The 19595-nt window shown below is 42.7% G+C and overlaps 1 protein-coding gene across 4 annotated transcripts in view; it reads left to right on the forward strand.

The window, feature by feature from the left end:
- The window catches only part of pard3aa (par-3 family cell polarity regulator alpha, a), a 354935-nt gene that overhangs the window by 178726 nt on the left and 156614 nt on the right, over nt 1–19595 (forward strand). For all 4 annotated transcript variants that reach the window (XM_079361704.1, XM_079361705.1, XM_079361706.1 and 1 more), the window contains 2 exons: nt 7177–7316; nt 7815–7943. In XM_079361704.1, coding sequence (XP_079217830.1) covers nt 7177–7316; nt 7815–7943 — 269 coding nt within the window. The remainder of the gene's footprint in view (nt 1–7176; nt 7317–7814; nt 7944–19595) is intronic.

The raw sequence follows: 19595 nt of genomic DNA on the forward strand, positions 1-19595 counted from the left end.
TCTCTGAGTGCCTTTAGAGCGCCGGAGAAGAGTTGAAGCGTTAGACTGCTTCGATTTGAGGTTTGATTGTTTGCTGAGTTGGACAGGCCTTTGATTCTGGATCTGTTCAAGCTCTAAGCCAACCACTGCGGTCAGTTTCCTGCCAGACTCATTTTCATCACTTTAATGTCTGAATACGATTTGAAGAAAAGTTGGTTATGAAACAAACTCCCCCTCATTTCACTGCATGTCGGGAGCAGATGTTTGGTTGAAAGCTGGCACCGAGGCCGGAGCAGTGAGCTTCAGGGAAATGTGCAGCGAGCAAGGGCAGCAGTGCAGGCTAAATGCAACGCGCTCGGGGGAAATGCAGTGACAAGCTGCTTTAAGATGTTTGGCGTTGTTCCCCCGATGCTGCCAGCAGACCGACGACTTCATGTTCAACTTTTGGCAGCGGTGCAAAACTAGATTTTTTCTTAGTTCATAATTCAGTAAAAGTTTGACGTCCTTCTGTGCACAAGCCTTTCATTTGAGTAAAGCTCACTGTGGAGATCCAGAGAGAGAATGGTGCCAGCAGACCACAATACTTCATGGACTACTGATAACCCAGGAATACTTTGGACTTTTTTATTTTTTATTAAGAAACTACTATACAACTATAAACACCTTGTTTGACTAAAGCAAGTGAGCTTAATGTTAAAGATGAGTTTACACTTTCTGTGCTGTGTGTGTGTGTGTGTGTGTGTGTGTGTGTGTGTGTGTGTGTGTGTGTGTGTGTGTGTGTGTGTGCGTGTGTGCGTGTGTGTGTGTGTGCGTGCGTGTGTGTGTGTGTGTGTGTGTGTGTGTACAAGCCGAGGGTGGATATTAAAAAAATGTGTATGCCAAATAAAGAAATACCATTCTGTGGCTTAGTTTGGAGTCGATCGTCTCTCAACTGGTAGGTTGGGGGTTTGATTCCCAGCTCCTGCAGCTACGTGACGATGTGTCACTTGGACGAGATGCTTAACACCAAACTGCTCCGTCTGCGGCTTATAAATGTGTATAAGGTCCATAAAATACAGAGTGCTGGAATGACTGGATTCATCACTGCAGTGTGTGAATGTGTCGGTGTGACCTGCGGTTTAAAAGCGCCTTCAGTGATCAGAGGATGAGAAAATATCGGCCATTCATTCAGCATCTCTGTGGAGACATTGGTACAGCTTTCTGTTATTTATATTGGTGATGTTTTTGTTTGTTAGTTTGTCTGTTAGCTTATTTACTCCTCGCTCGGTCAATGAAGATGAAGACGATCACACATCACATATTCATGGAAATTGTTCCATGTGTAAAATACTCCACTGTTGCAACAGATAACATCATGTTCAAGTTTGGTCAGATAATCGGTTTCAATAAATCAAATAATGGAATTCAAGAAAGTGTATTTTGTGGATGCAACATTAGATTAATATCTTTAATAAACATAAAGTCAAGATGCATCATGGTGCATTTTTCAGTTACAAGGTTATCGCTTAATAAACACGACACTGATAGAAGAACTCTGTACCGACATATTTTTGTCTTGTCTGAGGGTAATTACTGTAGCTGGAAACAACATTTTTAGGAGAGGGGCACAGTAATGAAAAAAGCTTTTTAGCTGCTTCTCTAATTCAACTCTCCAAAGAATAATTTTTCTCAAATAACAGAAATGGCTTCTTATATTTGTGCTCATTATTTAATGAGCTTATCAGAATAAATACGCTCTACTTCTGAGCTTTAAGCCTCTAAAAGGAGTCCCATCATTATCCAAATGTTGTTGGGTTGGAAATGTTCTTTATTAATGAAGTTAACAGAGAAAATGTCTGTCTGTGTCCGTGGACTCACCATCAGCCTTCATCACTGATGATGTACCTTTAAAAGAGCCTCAGCAGTTTGGTTGTATTTGTTGTGACTCAGTCTGAGTGGCTCTGAGCTCTGAGTGGCGGGAAGCAGATCTTGCATGGCAAATTAACAAGAGTGCCTTAATCAAGTATTGCAGTCGAAAAAAAAGGACATACGCACCCCATTAAGTCATTGTAATGTGCCTCAGCCTCTCCTCATGTTTGCAGTTTAATTGGCTTATCGGAGCCAGGATTCCAACTAATCCAGGAAGGGATACAATTACTTTTATCCTGGTCTTCTGTTACCCCAAAATAAAGACGTCAGTGGTTAATTACTGCAGGCCTATTAGAGATGCATTCTGCTAATTGCCTGATTGGAGTCCGTTAATGACGAGATCTTACAATGGGCAGGAGTTTGATTCTGCTCATTAGGCTGCAGGGATGCTAGCGGAGAGGAGACGGACTCGGGGGGGGGGCAAATGAACGGATGTTGAGGATTTAGAAGAGCCACAGACTCTGACACTGTATAATACACGAACAGCATCATCTGTCATGCCATGACCAACCAAACGTCACAACAAGGTCCATCGTCTTCAAACGAGACTTGTCTCCTATGTCGCCCCTGGTGGTGGAAAGTGCTACCAATCGATCTGTAGAGTCCCTTTGCACCTTTAAGAAAAAGCTAAAGACCCAACTCTTTACGAAAAACCTAACACTCAATCATACTGATGATGATGAGGATATTTAGGATGCTGACTAGAACTCTGAAGAACAGCTGTCGATTGTTGTGCTCTGCCATTGATCACTTCCTGCATGTCAGCACCCGTGTGTCCAATCAGCTGTTCTACGTTGTCTCCTCTTGAGATCCTTGCTTGCCTGGCACTCATCTCTGATGGTGTTCTGTTTGGATGAAAGCGTCTGCTAAATAAATTCTAGATTTGTAGAATAACATAACTTGTGGGATTATTCACACCTGCCCTCTGTTGCTGTTCTGTCTTTACAGTTTCATGTTTGGTGTTGAAATCGGGCCGAGTAGGGAGCTGATTGCGATGCATGTGTTAAGCTTCAATTTAAAGTTTGTCCTTTGTGAAGACAAACTTTGCAGATTTAACATTCAACATAAGCCACGCCAGCTAGTCCTGCCTGCTTAGTTATCATGCTGCATTGATGGAGAGATCATAGCGCATCATTATCCTCAACAGCTCAACTTTTTCACTTCATAAGCAACCTCTTTATCACCTTCCCACAAGTTTGTTTGTGTGCAGAAGCATCCATGAGAAAGTTGCCATCCACACTCCCCTCTCTCTCTCTCTCTCTCTCTCTCTCTCTCTCTCTCTCTCTCTCTCTCTCGCTCTCTCTCTCTCTCTTTCTTTGTGTTTCTTGTTCATCAACACCATCACTGTCAGCGCTACGACAGTTCGACAGACTGTTAGAGAGACATACTGGGGAGAAAGTAGGTCACGATGAACCATCAGAGGTGCTGACAGCTCTGTGAAATGAGCAGCTACTTTTTGACATGAATACTAATCACTGCTGTTGCCATCCGAAAGCCTCCTCTGAAACCGCACAACGCGACTTTATCACTTGGCTGCTTGAAACGCCGACGGCTAGGTTATGCATGGTGGAATACATCTCTCTGAACTCTGTTTTAATGACTCATCCGATGGCATTTTGCAGCAGGGCCTATTGAATCTTTAAATATTCTTAAAAAAAAAAGACAAAAAGAATTCATTTGATTTGGCTCGTTCCCCGGCTGACATTTGAAACCATTTCTTGCTTTTATTTGACAAATTCAGTTCTGGTCAGCAGGAAAGGTCAGGTCTCAGATCCTCTTATGTATTTGTTATTGTGTTTGCCTACTTCCTCCAGACCTGCAATTCATATTCATTTGATGAACCTTAAAGGTCAGACTTAAAACCGAAAGCAAATGGCTTCAGAGAGCAGACGTTCAGCTGCTGGATTTAGTCTCACCTCTCTCCCTGCACTTTAGAAGGCAGGAGCTGCGTACCGATGCACAAAGTGAAGACTGTAAATATGCTCGATTGTCGTGTTTGGACTTCCAAATACATGTCAACAATTCACTCTGCTGTAACATGCTGTTATATTCTGAGCTGTCAGCACTGTTGGCTGTTTGACCCACGATGCTCTGTGTTGTGTGGAGGTTGAGGAAAGTGAACATTTTAGCCGTGGTCTAAGCTGACTGCAGTCAGATACACGACACTTAACATGGCGCCTGTCTGCTCAAACAAGGCGCTGGCTTGCTTCTTGCCTGGGGACGGGTTTACAGCTTTCACTTGTCCTCTGGATGATGTCACTCTCTGCACGTGTGCAGTGATTTTTAAAGGGTTTTACACCTGATCTCCTCCTTCACTCTTTCATTGTAGCTGCAACATGTTTTACTGAGATGTGCGTACCCGACTTTAAAGACTGCACCTTTAATGTCGTAGCTTAGGGCATGGGTGAAAAAGTTTGACTCAAATATTTAAGATGGTTATCACGTTTAATATTAGTGAAATTTCATCTTTTGATGCCTATTGCATCATTTTTCATCATGATATTTTAACTCATCTGCTTCTGACAGACAAATGCTATATAGTCATGTTTGAACTGTTTATTTTCTAATCAGAAAGAAATGAACTCTCACAGGATTACAGGATCCGTGCTGACTCGTCTACATTTGTCTTTAGATTTTTCAGGCACTCTTTGATCGGCTCTTTCCTTCTTATTTGAAATGTGTGTCATTCCTTAGCAAATGATTTTACATTTTATAAATCATCTTTTGTTGAACTTGGTCCTTGTCTTCATATGCTTTCTGGGTTTAACTTCTACGAGACTTAGTAGAATTGTTCTGCTGAAAGTAAAAACTAAAAAAGCAGAAACATTGTAGCTTTGGGGTTGTGTTTCTCCACCTGTCATTATCACCATAGTTTCTGTCACAGATTTAAATTGTTCTTGGTTTGAGGAAAGTTGGACTCATCGGCTCAAAAATGTACAAATAAGAAACTTCATTGATTTGTGTGCTGTCTCATAATAAAGATGCATTTTATTAAAAATGCTTCCTGGGCTTCAGGGTGGTTTATACTGAGACACCATGATCGGCCACTGAGTGAGAGGAGAGGATGCGTGAACAAGAAGGTCCATGTTCCTACTAAAAATGTACCAAATACAAAGAAACATTTACTGACAGATCAAGAGAACAAACTTTAAACTGTCTTTATGATGCAGCAGGATACTCAGACCAGACCGGGTCTGAACACGACCTCCTGACCTGGCCGATGTTTAAAAGAGTCTGAACATGTTTGTTGTTCAAACATCTGGCACGTGGTGAATGGAGGATTTAGAAACCAGCTGTTTGGTGATGCTTTTAAACTGGATGTCATCCACTTCTCTCTGCTTATTCTGGTCCATAACTGGTCTTTAATCCGAGCGTGACTCGTGCGAGCGGCTCTGCAGTCCGCATGCACGCATCATAAACACTCAATTTTGGTTTATAGCATTGGTGCTATATTAAGAGTTAGGGGCATTTTAACTTCCTAAAAGTCTCGAGTGAGACACACCCTGATGGCTCAGGATGGAAGTCAATATGTTTGTATGGAAAACCAGCGTTTGATCCCTGCAGTGGTTTCTCATGTTCCTGCTGCATGTAAAGTCATTGACAGCATCTCTCAGCAAAGGTTTCAGGAATCAGGCTGATTTTTTTAAGCTCTCTCTCGCTGCTCTCACATTTTTTTAGGGTTCTTATTTAGGGTTAAATTTACATATATGTAAATTACAGGTATTATTGGTTATTAGGAAGATAACTGTTCAAAGGAACCAAATCTCCATCCATCATCTATATCGCTTTTCCCGTTCGGAAGCCGATCTCAGCTGTCATCAGACAGGAGACAGGGTACATCCACACATACAGGCATATTTAGAGTTACCAATCAACCTAACAGGTGGTGAGCATGCACAGAGAGAACATGCAAACTCCACACTGTTCGACAGGGATTCAAGCCAGCATTCTTCTCGCTGAGAGGCACTGGAGGACTGGGTCACCGCTTCCCATTACAGACCAAAATATGGAAATTGGTCTGGTCGCTGGAGAGGTGCCAGAGCACATCCAGAGTAGAGCTGAGGTACTGCCCTTGAGCAAGGCACCAAACCCCCAACAGCTTTGGTACACTCCCGTCATAGCAGCGTGTACTGGGACATCTCTCTGTTAATGCATGTCCACAGGTCCTGTTTGTGGCCCTGAGTTTAATCCAGAATATTATCCTTGGGGATTAATAACGTATCTAAACAAATACATAATTTATCTACATAATTTAATACAATATGTTCTTTAAAATGCAACAGGACCAAAATAATCCCCCCAAAAATGTCCTAAAAATGAATGTAAGGAAATGATGGTTACTACATGTGTATTTACCTGGAGAAACAAATCTTGTGTTGTTGACATTTATGAGCTCCTATGAGGCGCTGCTACACTTTACCAAACATACAGTAAGCACATGCACGTTATTTATGTCACCTTCAGCGCTCTACAGCTTCAGTCAGGCCATAAATCTGTACAATGACTGTAATATTTCTGTGCTTGAAGAACATGAGAGCATGTTGGCTGACTGTCATGTCTTCGGTTAAAGACATTTATAATTTCATAAGGTTACAGTTAGTTAAAAAGCTATTTCAAAAGTGTTAAAAAGATATTTGTAAAAATTGTGAGGATCGATTTTGGTTACTTCCGAGTGAGCGCTCTTTTCGCGCATAGACAATCTTTGGTGTTTTTTCGCGCGGTAGACGTTAGTCTGCACGCGCAGAAACAGTCTGAAAAGGTCTCATAAACACGCTGTGTTGTTCTAAACGTTTGAGCCGTTGGAAATGTTCGTCTTTGTAAGTATCTACGTGTCCAAAGCACTTACCTAGATGTCACAAATTGTTGTTAAATATTACTTTATTATGTTTGCCACTTAATGTTGCAGTCACTGTTTAATGTGCATTGACCGGCTAATTGTGTTAGCATGTTAGCATGTAAGAATAGATGGTGATTGTCCTTTTTTCTGTATGTTACAGTTACCACACTCGCACGCACACACTCTCTCATGTACTTTCACACGCATGTAAGAGATTACAAGAAAGCTTCACCAAAGCAAGAAAAGCAAGCCTTGTCTCTGGAGTTTTTCTTTTTGGTTCGCTGGCTGTCTAGCAGTATACAGACACGTATTGTGAGGACAGCACACTGACAATCAATCAACACGACTTTAGAGCTGGGAGCTGGACAGTTGATGATGAAACCTTTAATTTCTGGAGTCTTTACAAAGCAGGACATAACATTCATAGAGCGTGTGTGTTTCCATGTTTCCAGGTCCAGAAGGTCTCGGGTTCAGCATCACATCCAGAGACGTCCCCATCGGTGGCAGTGCTCCCATCTATGTCAAAAACATCCTTCCCCGAGGGGCCGCCATCCAAGACGGAAGATTAAAAGCTGGAGATCAACTGCTTGAGGTGAGGCTGCACTTTCTGAAACTATGGAATAGAGTTCAGCCAGTGTGTTCTGGGAGGTTTTTTTTTTATTTTAATGTTGTCTCTCAGATTAATGACTCTTTAGATGATCTGGTTTGTGTTTGAAAATTGAAACTCACAGAGCTTTTGTTGAAATGTTTCAAACACTCTGCGTTCCCTTTTGGCGATGACAATTCTGCTCCGGCTTTGAATGGCTGGGGGGAAAGTGGTTGGAAGGCACAATATTTTGATTAAACTTCAATCAGAGTGACGTGCAAATCAGCGAGTGCTCACTTTAGGGGGAAATAACCCGTGTTTAAATCCAGCTCCAACTGGCTCTGAGAGTAATCTGCATAAAGGTTACATGGAGGCCACAGAGCTCTCCTCACTGAAGTCAGAGAGCCCTTTGATTTGAGTTTTGCCGCTGAGTGGGTGAGAATCTTTTCATCTGTGTATTTCATCCGAGTGCTTATGATTCTCTTTGTGTGTGTGTGCGTGCAGGTTAGTGGAGTGGATCTGAACGGTAAGAGCCAGGAAGAGGTTGTGGCCCTGCTCAGAGCAACACCCATGGGTGGGACTGTGAAACTGTCGGTGATTCGCCAAGAGGACTCCATGCTGCCCCGAGAAGTGGTCAGTACCCAGCCGCCGGCTGACCTTTTAAACTACTTTAACTTCTTCATCCTTCTCAGAAAAAGAAGGACTTCAACATTTGATTACAACACAGTGGAATGACTCTTTCTGGAGTGAGACAGGAGAGAGATGAATTATACTTGTTCGACCTTCTTTAGCTCCTTTAAAACATATAATTGAGTCTGTAAAAACTTTTTTCTTTTCTTTTTGGATTTCTGTTAATTTCTCAACGCTTGATCAAATTAGTCTAACATCTTACAGCACTCAGCGATCTCACATAATGAACGTGATAATATGGTGTAATTGGTAACTTTACATTTATAACCCATCATTGTTGTTGCACTCATTTTCCATTTAACTTCAGCTTGTTTAATTTAAGTGTCTCTAATTTTCCATCAGGTTTATTTTCCGTGTGTTTTTCTGACCGTGTTGCGTTGGCGGCGAGGTGAAACATGAAACACGGGGGTTACATTTAAAGACATCACTGCACTGTGGGAAACAAGATAAATGTTTAAAAAGTTCAGATGGACCGAATCAAGGAAATCTACTGCCGAGTGTGTTTCCATTAGCACATTGGTTCAAACATGTGCAATCATTTCCAGGCCTTTAAAATCAAAATGACAGCATTTTGTTATTTTTATTTGAGCCCTGTTTTTACTTTCGCACCAATAAACCAAGAAAAAGTCCTTGTGTAAGGAAATGTGTTTGGTAATAAAAGCAGTTCTGATTCTGAGGTTCAGGCTGAACCTGTTTAGGTACACAGCTAACCTTACACGCGCACAATCAGAGGTCTGGACAGGAGCAGAAACGTGGTAACACTCAGTGAATTGACTATTTGAAACACACATACTGAGGCCCCCTCCCGTGGTCCGTGTGAGCACGCACAGATACAACTTTAGACACATCCACACAAACACATGAACGGAGGCTCTCGTACGCTCTCCAAGCCTTCACACAGGGTGACTTTGGCTGTCGTGCAACAGATGGTGAGGCTACTGCCCTCTTCCTGCCCACGCTCAGTCGCTCTGACAGCAGGCTCCGGGTGTCACAGCACCTTGGCTGTCCAGGAGCCCCCGATGCCAGCCGCACTCCTACCCTCAACACTCAGCCTGGCACCGGGCTGTTAACCCTGCCGTACAGGCTGTTCAACCTGCGCAGAAACGGCCCTCGGAGACACATTTTACCCTCCTAATGTGCCGTCTCTACAGTCAGAAACACGGCAGCCTCAGACTCTTACTCCTCTGTAATCCTTCGATTTTAGCAAAGCGGCTCATTATCATTCCTGCTTGTCGTCAAGGAGTCGTAAATGTAAAGTTTTCAAGCTCGTTCAATCTCAAATCAAAAAATATGAAAGCAACCTAAAGTGGGCTGGAGATGGTGATATTTGCTGCAGTTGGCATCAAATGGTTGACCTGTGGGTTGCTCATAAGTGTCTCTTAACACTAACAGGAGGGAGACTCCAGCCTTCTCTGCAGCCATCGCAGCAGCTGATTGATGCTGCAGGGGTGTTAAAAAATGCACAGCTCCCCCCCTGGGCTGTCGACTGATGAGTGGTGTGCTGTGAGAGTTTGATGGCTATGCTCTCTCCCCGCTCCTCCTGACATGAGAAAAAAAAACAATCCTGAAAACATCTCTCTGTTTCTCTCTTTTAGTCTTTTTTGTTAACCAGTTTCTTCATGCTGAGAGAAACTGCTGGTTAATATTTCACAGCTCTGTGAAGCAGATTAGCATTTTGCTACTCCCTCCTTTACTTCATCTTTCTTGTTCTCTCGCACAACTTCACATTTCCCGGCAGTGCTTTCACAAATCTCAATAATCCTTACAAGTATGTTCATAAAAATCAGATATGGAGGCCGCGGCTCTGCTGATGACAGTTATTGCAAATAAAGCATGGAGGAAAAGCATGGCTGGTAATTGCCTTTACTGTCACACGCTTTGGATGGGTGACTGAGCGTGTGTGTGTGCATACATGCGTCATGAACTCTCGTGCCAACACTTACATAAGCGCGCACACACACACACACACACACACGCACACACACACGGGTGAGTGTTAATGTGATGTCATTCATGTAATTCCCTCATTGACAATGCAATGAGGTTTTACATTGTAGCGTGAGTGTCATAATGGAGATCTGCAGGCATCTGTCAAAGAAGTGTAGGCACACACACACACACACACACACACACACACACACACACACACACACACTCACACACTCAGTGGCAGGAGATCCAACCTTCCAGATGAAAATAGAAGATCCGTTTATTTGTCTGCTTGACATTTGCCAGCTGATGTTTAATGTCAGTGCTGAAAATCCCTCCACGTCTCCTTTTGTTTGGATCTTTTATTGTGTGCCAGGCGAGCTGCACGCGCCCCCGGAGGAATTAATTTACCCTCCCAGCATGTTTGCGCTGCGTCTTTAATTACCACGGTCGGGGTGTATTTTGACACGCTTTCAGTAGCAATAGCAGTAGCTCTCAATAAATATGTTCTTGCTGGGGAGAGAAAAGGTTAAATGGATATAGAGCAAAGTGGGGCGTTGCCTCTCTGATTTACCCCGCCTGTCTCTTTCCACTCTGAGGATATCAATAGACATTTTCAGACAGATACATTATGTTGTATCAGAGAGGGAGAGCTGCTTTAACCTTTACCAAACACTGAACTCATCACTAATAAGCCTGCCCTTTCATGTCTCTTTTCCTCTCTAAACTCCCACCATCCATACAAACATTCCTTATAGAGGGATTTTTTCTGTTTTGCTTCTCTGCTGTATTTGGAAGAATGAACCCTGTGACCTTCAGGTGTTCTACCTTTAAAAGCAGAGATGCAGAGGGCCTGATTCTCAGGTGGATTATACAGCTTTAGGTTCTGCTATAACTCTGCACAAATAAGTCCAAAAAGACACCAACTCATTTATTAAGCACACGCGAAGGGTTAAATCCCTCCTTAACTTCACTGCAGACCTGTGCAGTGCTGCTGTTTGCATATTGCTAAACGAGCCATTCTTGGAAAATTTGCTCCTTTCTATGTGTCATGTCATCATTTCAAAATGCGCCTATTTCACAAACAGACACCGGCAGATAAAAAGGACTGTGGAGTGTTGGTGGTAACTGCGCTCAGTATATATCTCAGAGTTGTCATGTGCAAAGTTTCGAGTGATCAGGAAAACAATTCCTCCAAACCTCGGTATGATTGTGGGCGGCTGTGGATCAGTTGGTAGTTCAATCCCCAGCTCCTGCAGCCACATGTCCGATGCATCCAAAGTGCAAGACACAACTTCCTTAAGACAGTCTAGAGGCTTTATGCATGACGAGGACACAAGTGTTAGTGTTTTATTTTCTTTTGACTTGTCTTGTTTGCTCCGTTCAGGAAGGAAGTTTTGTTTTTAACGAAACTCGTGTTGCTTTTTTCAAGTCAAGAAAAAAGATGCACGATATTCAGAGCTTTTAGCAGACACAATCCATACTGAGTGAATCCGGTCCAGAGTCCAGTCACGTGCAGGAGGTTCTGATCAGCAGCTTTGCATGCTGAGTCACTTTGCTGCTAAAGCTAATCAGCAGGACTGGAGCATATCAAAGATAGGAAATCATAAGGAATGCTGCCCCCTCTGGATTTTGAGGTCAATGTATTATTACTGGCATTAAAATGATTTTTTATAATGGGTGGACATACCTCTCTCAGACATACCTCATTGGAAGCTCATAATAGGCATGATTATAAGTAGTGACTCAGCACTTTTGGGTCCTTTGATGAAATAATGAATGATCTGGAAGTGCTTGTTTCTTTATAGTTTTATGAAAAGTGATTGGTGAAGGAGTTCATGCAGTTTAACAGAGACGAGGGTTAACAGAAGAAGTTAAAGAAGTTTAACATAATGTCGACCTATGGATGTAAATGACATGGCGTTGGTGTTTAAAGCCAAACGTGCCTCACCTGGGATTCACACATCTGCCGACACTGACAAAGGCTTGAAGGTAAATGTATTATAAACCAGCCTTTGACCACTCAAATTTCCCCTCTGAACAGCGAAAGGCACTAAAGCGCTTTTGAACACGCCGAGACACCACCCACTCCCTACACATAGCCACTGGATGCTAGTTATTGTTGGCATTTATCTCCCAGCGTGCACGGCCATTTGCGCTAACAGCTGAACGCCACGCTGAGCCTTCAATCCACATCAGCCAGCCTTGTTGAGCAGACATTGTGTTCCCGGCGCCTTTTTGCTTTAAAACACAGTAAAATAGCGTCACTGAGCAACAAGAGGAAGAGTCTCATTAACGGGAACTATTCACACCTGCTCTCCAAGATGTCCGTTCATAACCTGCTGACGAAAAAAGTCGTTTTCTTAAACCTGACCCAAATCTTTTCTTCACATTCACATCTGCACTCCTGAAAATATCTGGATCATTTCAGGAGGACGTTCTCCCGACCTGGCTGTTCTGTTCATGTGTACACCCCCAAAGCGGGAGACTATCCCTGTCAGACAGGCGTGGGGGCGTCTCATCAGGAAAGATGTAAAAAAAAAAAAAAAGATGCAAAAGTAGCAGACGATTCAACAGAGTCCGCGATACAACGCTACGATGACAATATTAGTCAGATCAGGCTGCCACTGACGATTGGGAATGTTGCATACTTGCATACCCTGAGCGAAGTGGAATATTGAAGAAGAAAACTAGCTGGTGGAATAATAGCAGCGACACAAAGTGACTTTATAAAGTCTGTTTTTCGTTTGATCTCGTGAGTTTCTGTGAGATCTTGTGTTATCACTACTGTGAAATCGTTTCTACAAACTGGAGGTGTGTGCTCTCATGGACCAAATCTTCTTGTGTGTGTGTGTGTGTGTGTGTGTGTGTGTGTGTGTGTGTGTGCGGCGGATGATAATGTTAAATACTGGTTGAAACCGATACTTTATGTCTGTTGTCTAGCATATTTACAAGATGTGTAAAGATTTAAAAAATCATCTCAGGCTGTGAAGCCACCCTGACCCCTCAATTCCATCAGATGCATGTTCTGTTTGATCACTGCAGGAATTCCTTTGTCTCGGCTCTCCAGCTGTCCGGCTGTGCTCTCTGTGCTGTGGATGCAGAACTCAGCCGGGGGGTGTTGACGGGCGAGGATGCACAGAGCCGTCACGCTTCTCGAGCAATCCCAACACTTACACATACGTCCTTTTTGCGTAAAATCTGGTAAAATAGTAAACTAAAATAGGGATACACTTAAAATACAAAAAGTACAATCTGATATAAACACTCTGATAGGTGAACACTGAGCTGAAGTGAAGTCAGGACGGTTGATGAGGAATCCTTCATTGTAAAGAGCTCAATGAGGTTGGGCTGAATTAGCCTCAGCATCGGTATGCTGCTGTATCAGCATGACTGCTGTAATCTCATCCCCTGTCCTACACACACACACACACACACACACACACACACACTGTATACATACACTCTGTTATGCCCTAATCATATTTTGAACAACACCATGAATTCTGAGCCGCTCCTTGTAAAACCTGACGCACAATATGGACCTGATTAGTCACATATGCTCAAGAGCCATAACAATGTTGTTCATTCTTTGCCCTTACATCATTGCGTGACCCTTCGTGAACAATATTTTTATACATCCAACATGACTAAGGAGTGTGGAGAGCAAATGGGCTTGGGAAGCCTCTGTTGTAACACTTTGGACCAATTAAACAGTACATTAAAATCCCCTCTTTATGATCATATCACACTGTCACTGATCCATTAGCAGCTATATCTGCCAAGGAATGAGAATCTTAATTGCACAATTAATTATGGCCTCTGATTGATGTGACTGCTGAATTTATGGCTCGTGCAAAAGCTGGGACAAATGCGTGACAGTATGGCGGACATTTATAGCAGACTAATGGCCTGTTTCATAAGTGCCAACCCCACTGGCCTGGTTTAAAATCCTCTCAGCCATGTTTTACCACTGGACTGTTATTGAAACGTTCAGTACTGCTCCATTTGGAGATTGTTTCAGATGAAATAATCTTATTTATTTAGCTTTCCGCTGTGATTAAATATGGCCTAAATAAAAGCACTGGTCCCCTGAAATGGATCAGGTATCCGAACAAGTTAAGCCTTGTTTTTACTATTCCAAGTCAACGCAATCATGGCCAGTGTTGCCTTGCTTTCCACAATTATTCACAGCAGATGATATCTGTCTTCCTTTTCTTAATCAGTGTTACACAGCTGGCTTTTGTTGCCCCCATTACACCGAGGTTACCACACAAAGCTTCACCGTGTTCGAGTAAGGAGACAAAAACAGACTTATGAGGCGGTATTGATTTCCTTGCTGCAGAGATCCATTTACCGAGCCGGTAGAGGGAGAAATGAATTGATACAAGGCAAACAGAACACAATCCCCCGTCTTTGGAGGCAACTAAATGATCCACAGATCGGTTGAGCTGGAGCCAAGTTTTCATTTACTCCTGAACACAGCGTTTCACTTTATCATTCTCATAGTCTACGACAGTCGTGTGGATACAGATACTTTCTGACCTTTTTTGGTTTTGGATGTGCTTCAGATGTAGCTGTGGCTCAGTGGTAGAGTCGGTCGTCTCTCTACCTGAAGTGAATGTGTATGAATGGGATTAGTTACTTCTAATAGTCTCTTTACTCAGCAGCCTCTACCATGTGTTAATGTGAAGGTGTAAAAGTGCTTTGAGTTGTCAGAAGACTAGAAAAGGACGTCACAAGCTTCAGTCCATTTATCAGTGTTTTCACTGGCAGCAGTGAATGAGCTGTTATAGTTACGCCTTTACTAAAAGACCAATCAAGTGCTTCATTTAGCCAGTGACAAACTCACGGCTCTTTGCACAGCAAAGTCGACACAAATAAAAGGTACATTTTGACACACCTGTCTCTGTACATCAGGAGCGACGTGATTTTACGAATAAAAATGTACATTCTAAAAAAAACCTTGTGCCACGCAAGTCAGTAGTAATTTTAATGTCTTATGTCGAAAAGAACCTGAGCCTGGGACACGTAGATAATTAAGCGGTCCGCCATGTTGGATTTTTTTTTTTGTATGTGAAGTGTCAACAACAAGCATTCTGATTGGTCGGATATGTCCTGGAAAAATAATAATAGCCGCAATTTCGCCAAACGACATAACGCTGCTGGTGTGAAAGTGTGCATCGACAAACAGTAGGTTCGTAAAAAAATGCAATATATTTGTGCAAAAAACACGCGTCTGGTGTGCAAAGACCTTCAGACTGTCTTTGTTTTCACAAGTTAGATTTTTATATATTTATGAGTGATTGTTGGCACCTCCCTCATTTTATTGCCACTCGACTTTTGATGACAAAAAAAAGTACTTTCACCTTGAAGAAAACCAAAATCTTAAATTGAAAGAAAAATCCAGCAGACATGTTGGGTCAGATGTTATTTGATATTTATTGATCAATAGAAAATGTATTGTATCAATAAATTAGTTGGAGACAGATTACTGTGGGCCGTAGCCAATCCCAGAATAAGAAACTCTTGTCTCTGTCTCCATTGTGAATAAATGTCATCCTGGTCTTTCTCTCTGCGTCCACAGTAATAAACACCGTGAAGCTTAAGTGTGCTCTAAAGTGAATATTTACTTGAGGAAGTCAAAGTGGAGTCACAAGCCAAAAAAGGTTAGAAACCACTGCATTGCATCCTTGTGAATATGTCACTTAGTTTGAACCCAACAGAAGTGGATACAGCTCATACGATGTTAAACACCAGTTTGACTTGAACAAGTACAAAATGTGAAAACATGTGAACCCCAAAGGCTCCAATATGTGATTAGAGCAGAAATGACTGATAATCGATCCATTTCCAAGGACGTGTTGTAGCCTTTCTTCCAGCACAGGTCATCGACTATCCACAGAAAAAGAAAATGAAAAAAGTTCAAGATATTAAAAGCTACCTTTTCAACTTGCTCCCGTGTCTCTACTTACATCTCCTTTACTGTAAAGCACAACGCTGAATCATTAACCTTTGGGCACATCGATGATGAAAAAGCATTGGGCTTATTCAGCTGCAGTGGTGATAAACAGTGCTATCTCCAGCATGGCAGTATCTGCAGCCATGCCAAAAAATGACATCTTGGGTGTTAATATAATTGGATGTCTGTTGGAGTAATGCTTTTCACCGCACTCCGAGGATGATGTAACTCATTGAAACTCCAGCTAATAAAGTTCTTAACCGAAAGTTTCTCGTCTGTCTTTTAAGGAGTTTATATATGTAACAGTGTGGTCACACATTTGAACTTACTCAAACTTTGCAGACAACTTCAGGAGATGAGTCATTCCTTTGTGGTAGATCTGGTAAGTTAAGGTGCTGTAACCTTTTTCTGCAGATATTCACACTCCTGCAACAATGAATCCCCAGTCCTGTTGCATGATAATAACTTAAAAACACACAGCAGATGCTCGAGTAAAATTGAGTGTAATCAGCAAATTGCTCTGCTATTTCAAATGTCCAGAAATAGCCGACCTCCACTCTGTAAATTTGTTTTGCGAAGATACAGTTGGAAGTCAGGTGAAGCCTAATTACAAGAATTGCTCTAAAGGCCCTTGGAAGGACTGGTGCAGAGTGGTGGTTTGGCAACCTGCAATCAGTGCGAGCGTCTGTGGCTTCACAGAGCTCTTCAGAACAGTTTGGCAGCAGCGGATGCAACTTAGAGGTCACTTTCGCTTCCATTTAATGGCTAAAAATGTCTCTTGAATGACAGGGCAGGATTATCTGGTAGGTGAGGGCTCCGGTGTGTAACCATGGCAGTTTCTCATCTCCTAAAAGCCTCCTCTTGTGAAGACGGTTTACCCAAAGTTGAAAGCTTCATAATGTTCTGACTCTGCTCTTACTCGCTGACGTGAAGCTTTTCCTTTTCTCTCTGTTGTTTTTCTCTCACACCTTTTATTTCCAGAGTGATGATGAGTCTTTCCTACAATATTAACTTGGCTCCTATAGAAAGCTTCGGAGATAACGGTGCAGAGTTCAGTTGCACGCTCCCTCGTAACGCTGCCAAGCGTGGTTGAAGACAATGCCAGCCTGGTTAATGATTTCTGAGCGTGTCTCGGCGACGCCACCTGTTTTCGTTTAGCACTTTTCAGCAGCTGTTCTCATAATTATACTTCCTGTCAGAGCAGAAAAAAAGGGAGGGTGCGGCGCAGCATTGTGCTACACCGATAAACAAGGCAGTTAAAGGCCACTTATGGCGACACAGTCCCTGTCCCCGAGGGGATTCGGCGTCTGTTTCCAGAAAACATATACAGGTTCAAGTATGTACACACTGTTGGATGGAGCAAAGCCTTTTTTAATCCACCATTAGCTTGAAACGAGAGGCATCGGCTTCATGATGTGGGCCTACACTTTGGTTCCACGTTCCCAGTCGTCACGTACGCTTAAAAAGCGACCTTTCATTTATTAATGTTGTCTTTCATTCGACGCTATCACTGCCCAAGCTGCACACAGACGCGTCTTCTGTGAAGTCCAGCCTGTGAAAGAAGCTGCCTTTGGTTGCTCGCAGTCTAATCTACTCAGTTCCCTCATTGATAGCCAGTAGCAATAAAGCATTTGCAGTGAAGTAGATAAATCTGCCCTCAGATGCCCTCATAGAAACAGACTTTTCTCTGTTAATGAGCTCAATGAGCTTCCTCATTAGAGAGACCCTAAAGGGCAACAGTCCCAGTTTGTCAAAGCTGCTGGATTGCCCACTAAAGATCATGTAATGTTGTTTCACAAGCACTTAGAACCTGCTAATGCCAGCTGTGTGCTACATGTCATCTGTTGTGGAACAGCCCGTCTCTTGTACCCTGAATCAGCTTGGTTTGTTTTTAAGCTTAGAGGTATTTAATATTCGTCCCTTTTGTCAGGAAAATGTTGAGAGGAGAAACTCAGCCAAAAGAAATTTGTGTTACAATACTTATCACACATGCACCACTTTTGCAATTACACGAATGGCTGATTCCTTTTAGCCGTTTTACATTTATTTCCAGTGACCTTTATGTCACCACATTGGGCCAAGTCTGGAAAGAAGTTTCCAGCTGTGTTAATTGTTTTAGGCAGTGATGTGCAGAGAAGTCAGACTTATGTGTGAATAGAAGTAATTGTAATTCATTTGCAATCTTTTTTTTTTTTCCGTCTGGTATCTCACTCTTGCATTTTTTCCTGTTGCTCTTTTGCACACACACACACACACACACACACACACACACACACACACACACACACACACACGCACACACACACGCACACACATACACATTGCACACCTTTCCTTTTAACACACGACGAGTTAAGTGAGGTAGAAACAAAACAGAAGGGCTTATTAAGCAGGAGGGACTTTTTTGTTGTGTGTGTTGCTCGACTGATTAGCGGCACTTTCCCCTTTCTTTTCACCTCTGTGTGTCTGCTCATGCTGCCTCATTATACCCAGTAATCCAGATTTTGTATCAATAAAGATCTGTCTGGACCAGGCTGATCCAGCGAGGTTAATCTTTGAAAACAAGGACAGAAGTAAGCAGGATTACCTAAGTGCAAAAAAAGTAGACTTCCAAATCCAGATCATTCTTTTCCAGATTAAAGCTTTCTGAAAAACAGCTGCTGTGTCTCCACAGTCGGACTGTTTTATTGCTTCAGTAGATTGTTGGGGACATCCATCTTACTGTAGGTGTCTGGAGACACAGTTTGCATCTGTAACCTCGTGTTGAATCGGTTTCCATTCGGTGAATTGACCTCCGAGAAGAATTTGAGTCGCACGTTGAAGTCAGGATGTTGCATAAAAAGTTTCCCCCGTTGTTGCAACTTTTTTCAACGTTTTACATCACTTCAGCTATCGTCACTTCTTTGGTACCGTCTGTCCCAGGTGCACACACGGCACGTCGCTGCGCTCCGAACAATGAGCCCACTTTCTTTCCTCTCCCGTTCAGAGGTACAGGATTTGAATCCCGTTTTGCCAGCCTGAGTAGAATCGGTGCACGGAGGTCTGTCAAGCAGCCTGAAAAACTCATTCTTGGCTAGCGGCGCTTGTTCCTGTCTGATGAAAATGTTACAGCGCTCTCTCATTCTCCGCCTCAGCCCGCTATTCCCGGAACACAGCTCTGAGTGGGTGGTTATTCTGTCATCATTTTGGAAGGCACACACACACACACACACACACACACACACACCCTCAAAGGCGAAGACACGGTCCGTCCAAAGCAATTTTTTCATCCACTGTATTACTATCTTCAGCTGCGGGGCTAAAAGCCTCTCCAGGGACATAACTCATAGGCACTTTTTATTTATTTGTATTTTGATGAAACATCTTCATCAAGGAAAAAGGCTGACCCTGGCACTGACGCACACGGCTCTTCATCCATGAGTGTACTTTCAAAACAAAATGGTATGTTTGTGCGGCGTTGGCATAAGTCTGCATTTAAACCCAACTGCACAAACTCAATTGTTGTGAAGCTTGTAACGTCTGTCAAAGCCTAAAGGAACTCTGACATGATGACTTTTAAAGTAACACTGCTGAGGCCTTATATTTAACCCTTCAGTGGATAAGAAATGGTTTGAATTCCATCCCTCTTTCTGCTTTATTCAGCTGTCGAAGAGCAAGGCTTCTGTTCCTGACAGCAGGCAGTGATTTCGGTAATACAACAGTAG

The sequence above is a fragment of the Symphodus melops genome (assembly GCF_947650265.1).
Source record: "Symphodus melops genome assembly, chromosome: 14".
Taxonomy (NCBI): domain Eukaryota; kingdom Metazoa; phylum Chordata; class Actinopteri; order Labriformes; family Labridae; genus Symphodus; species Symphodus melops.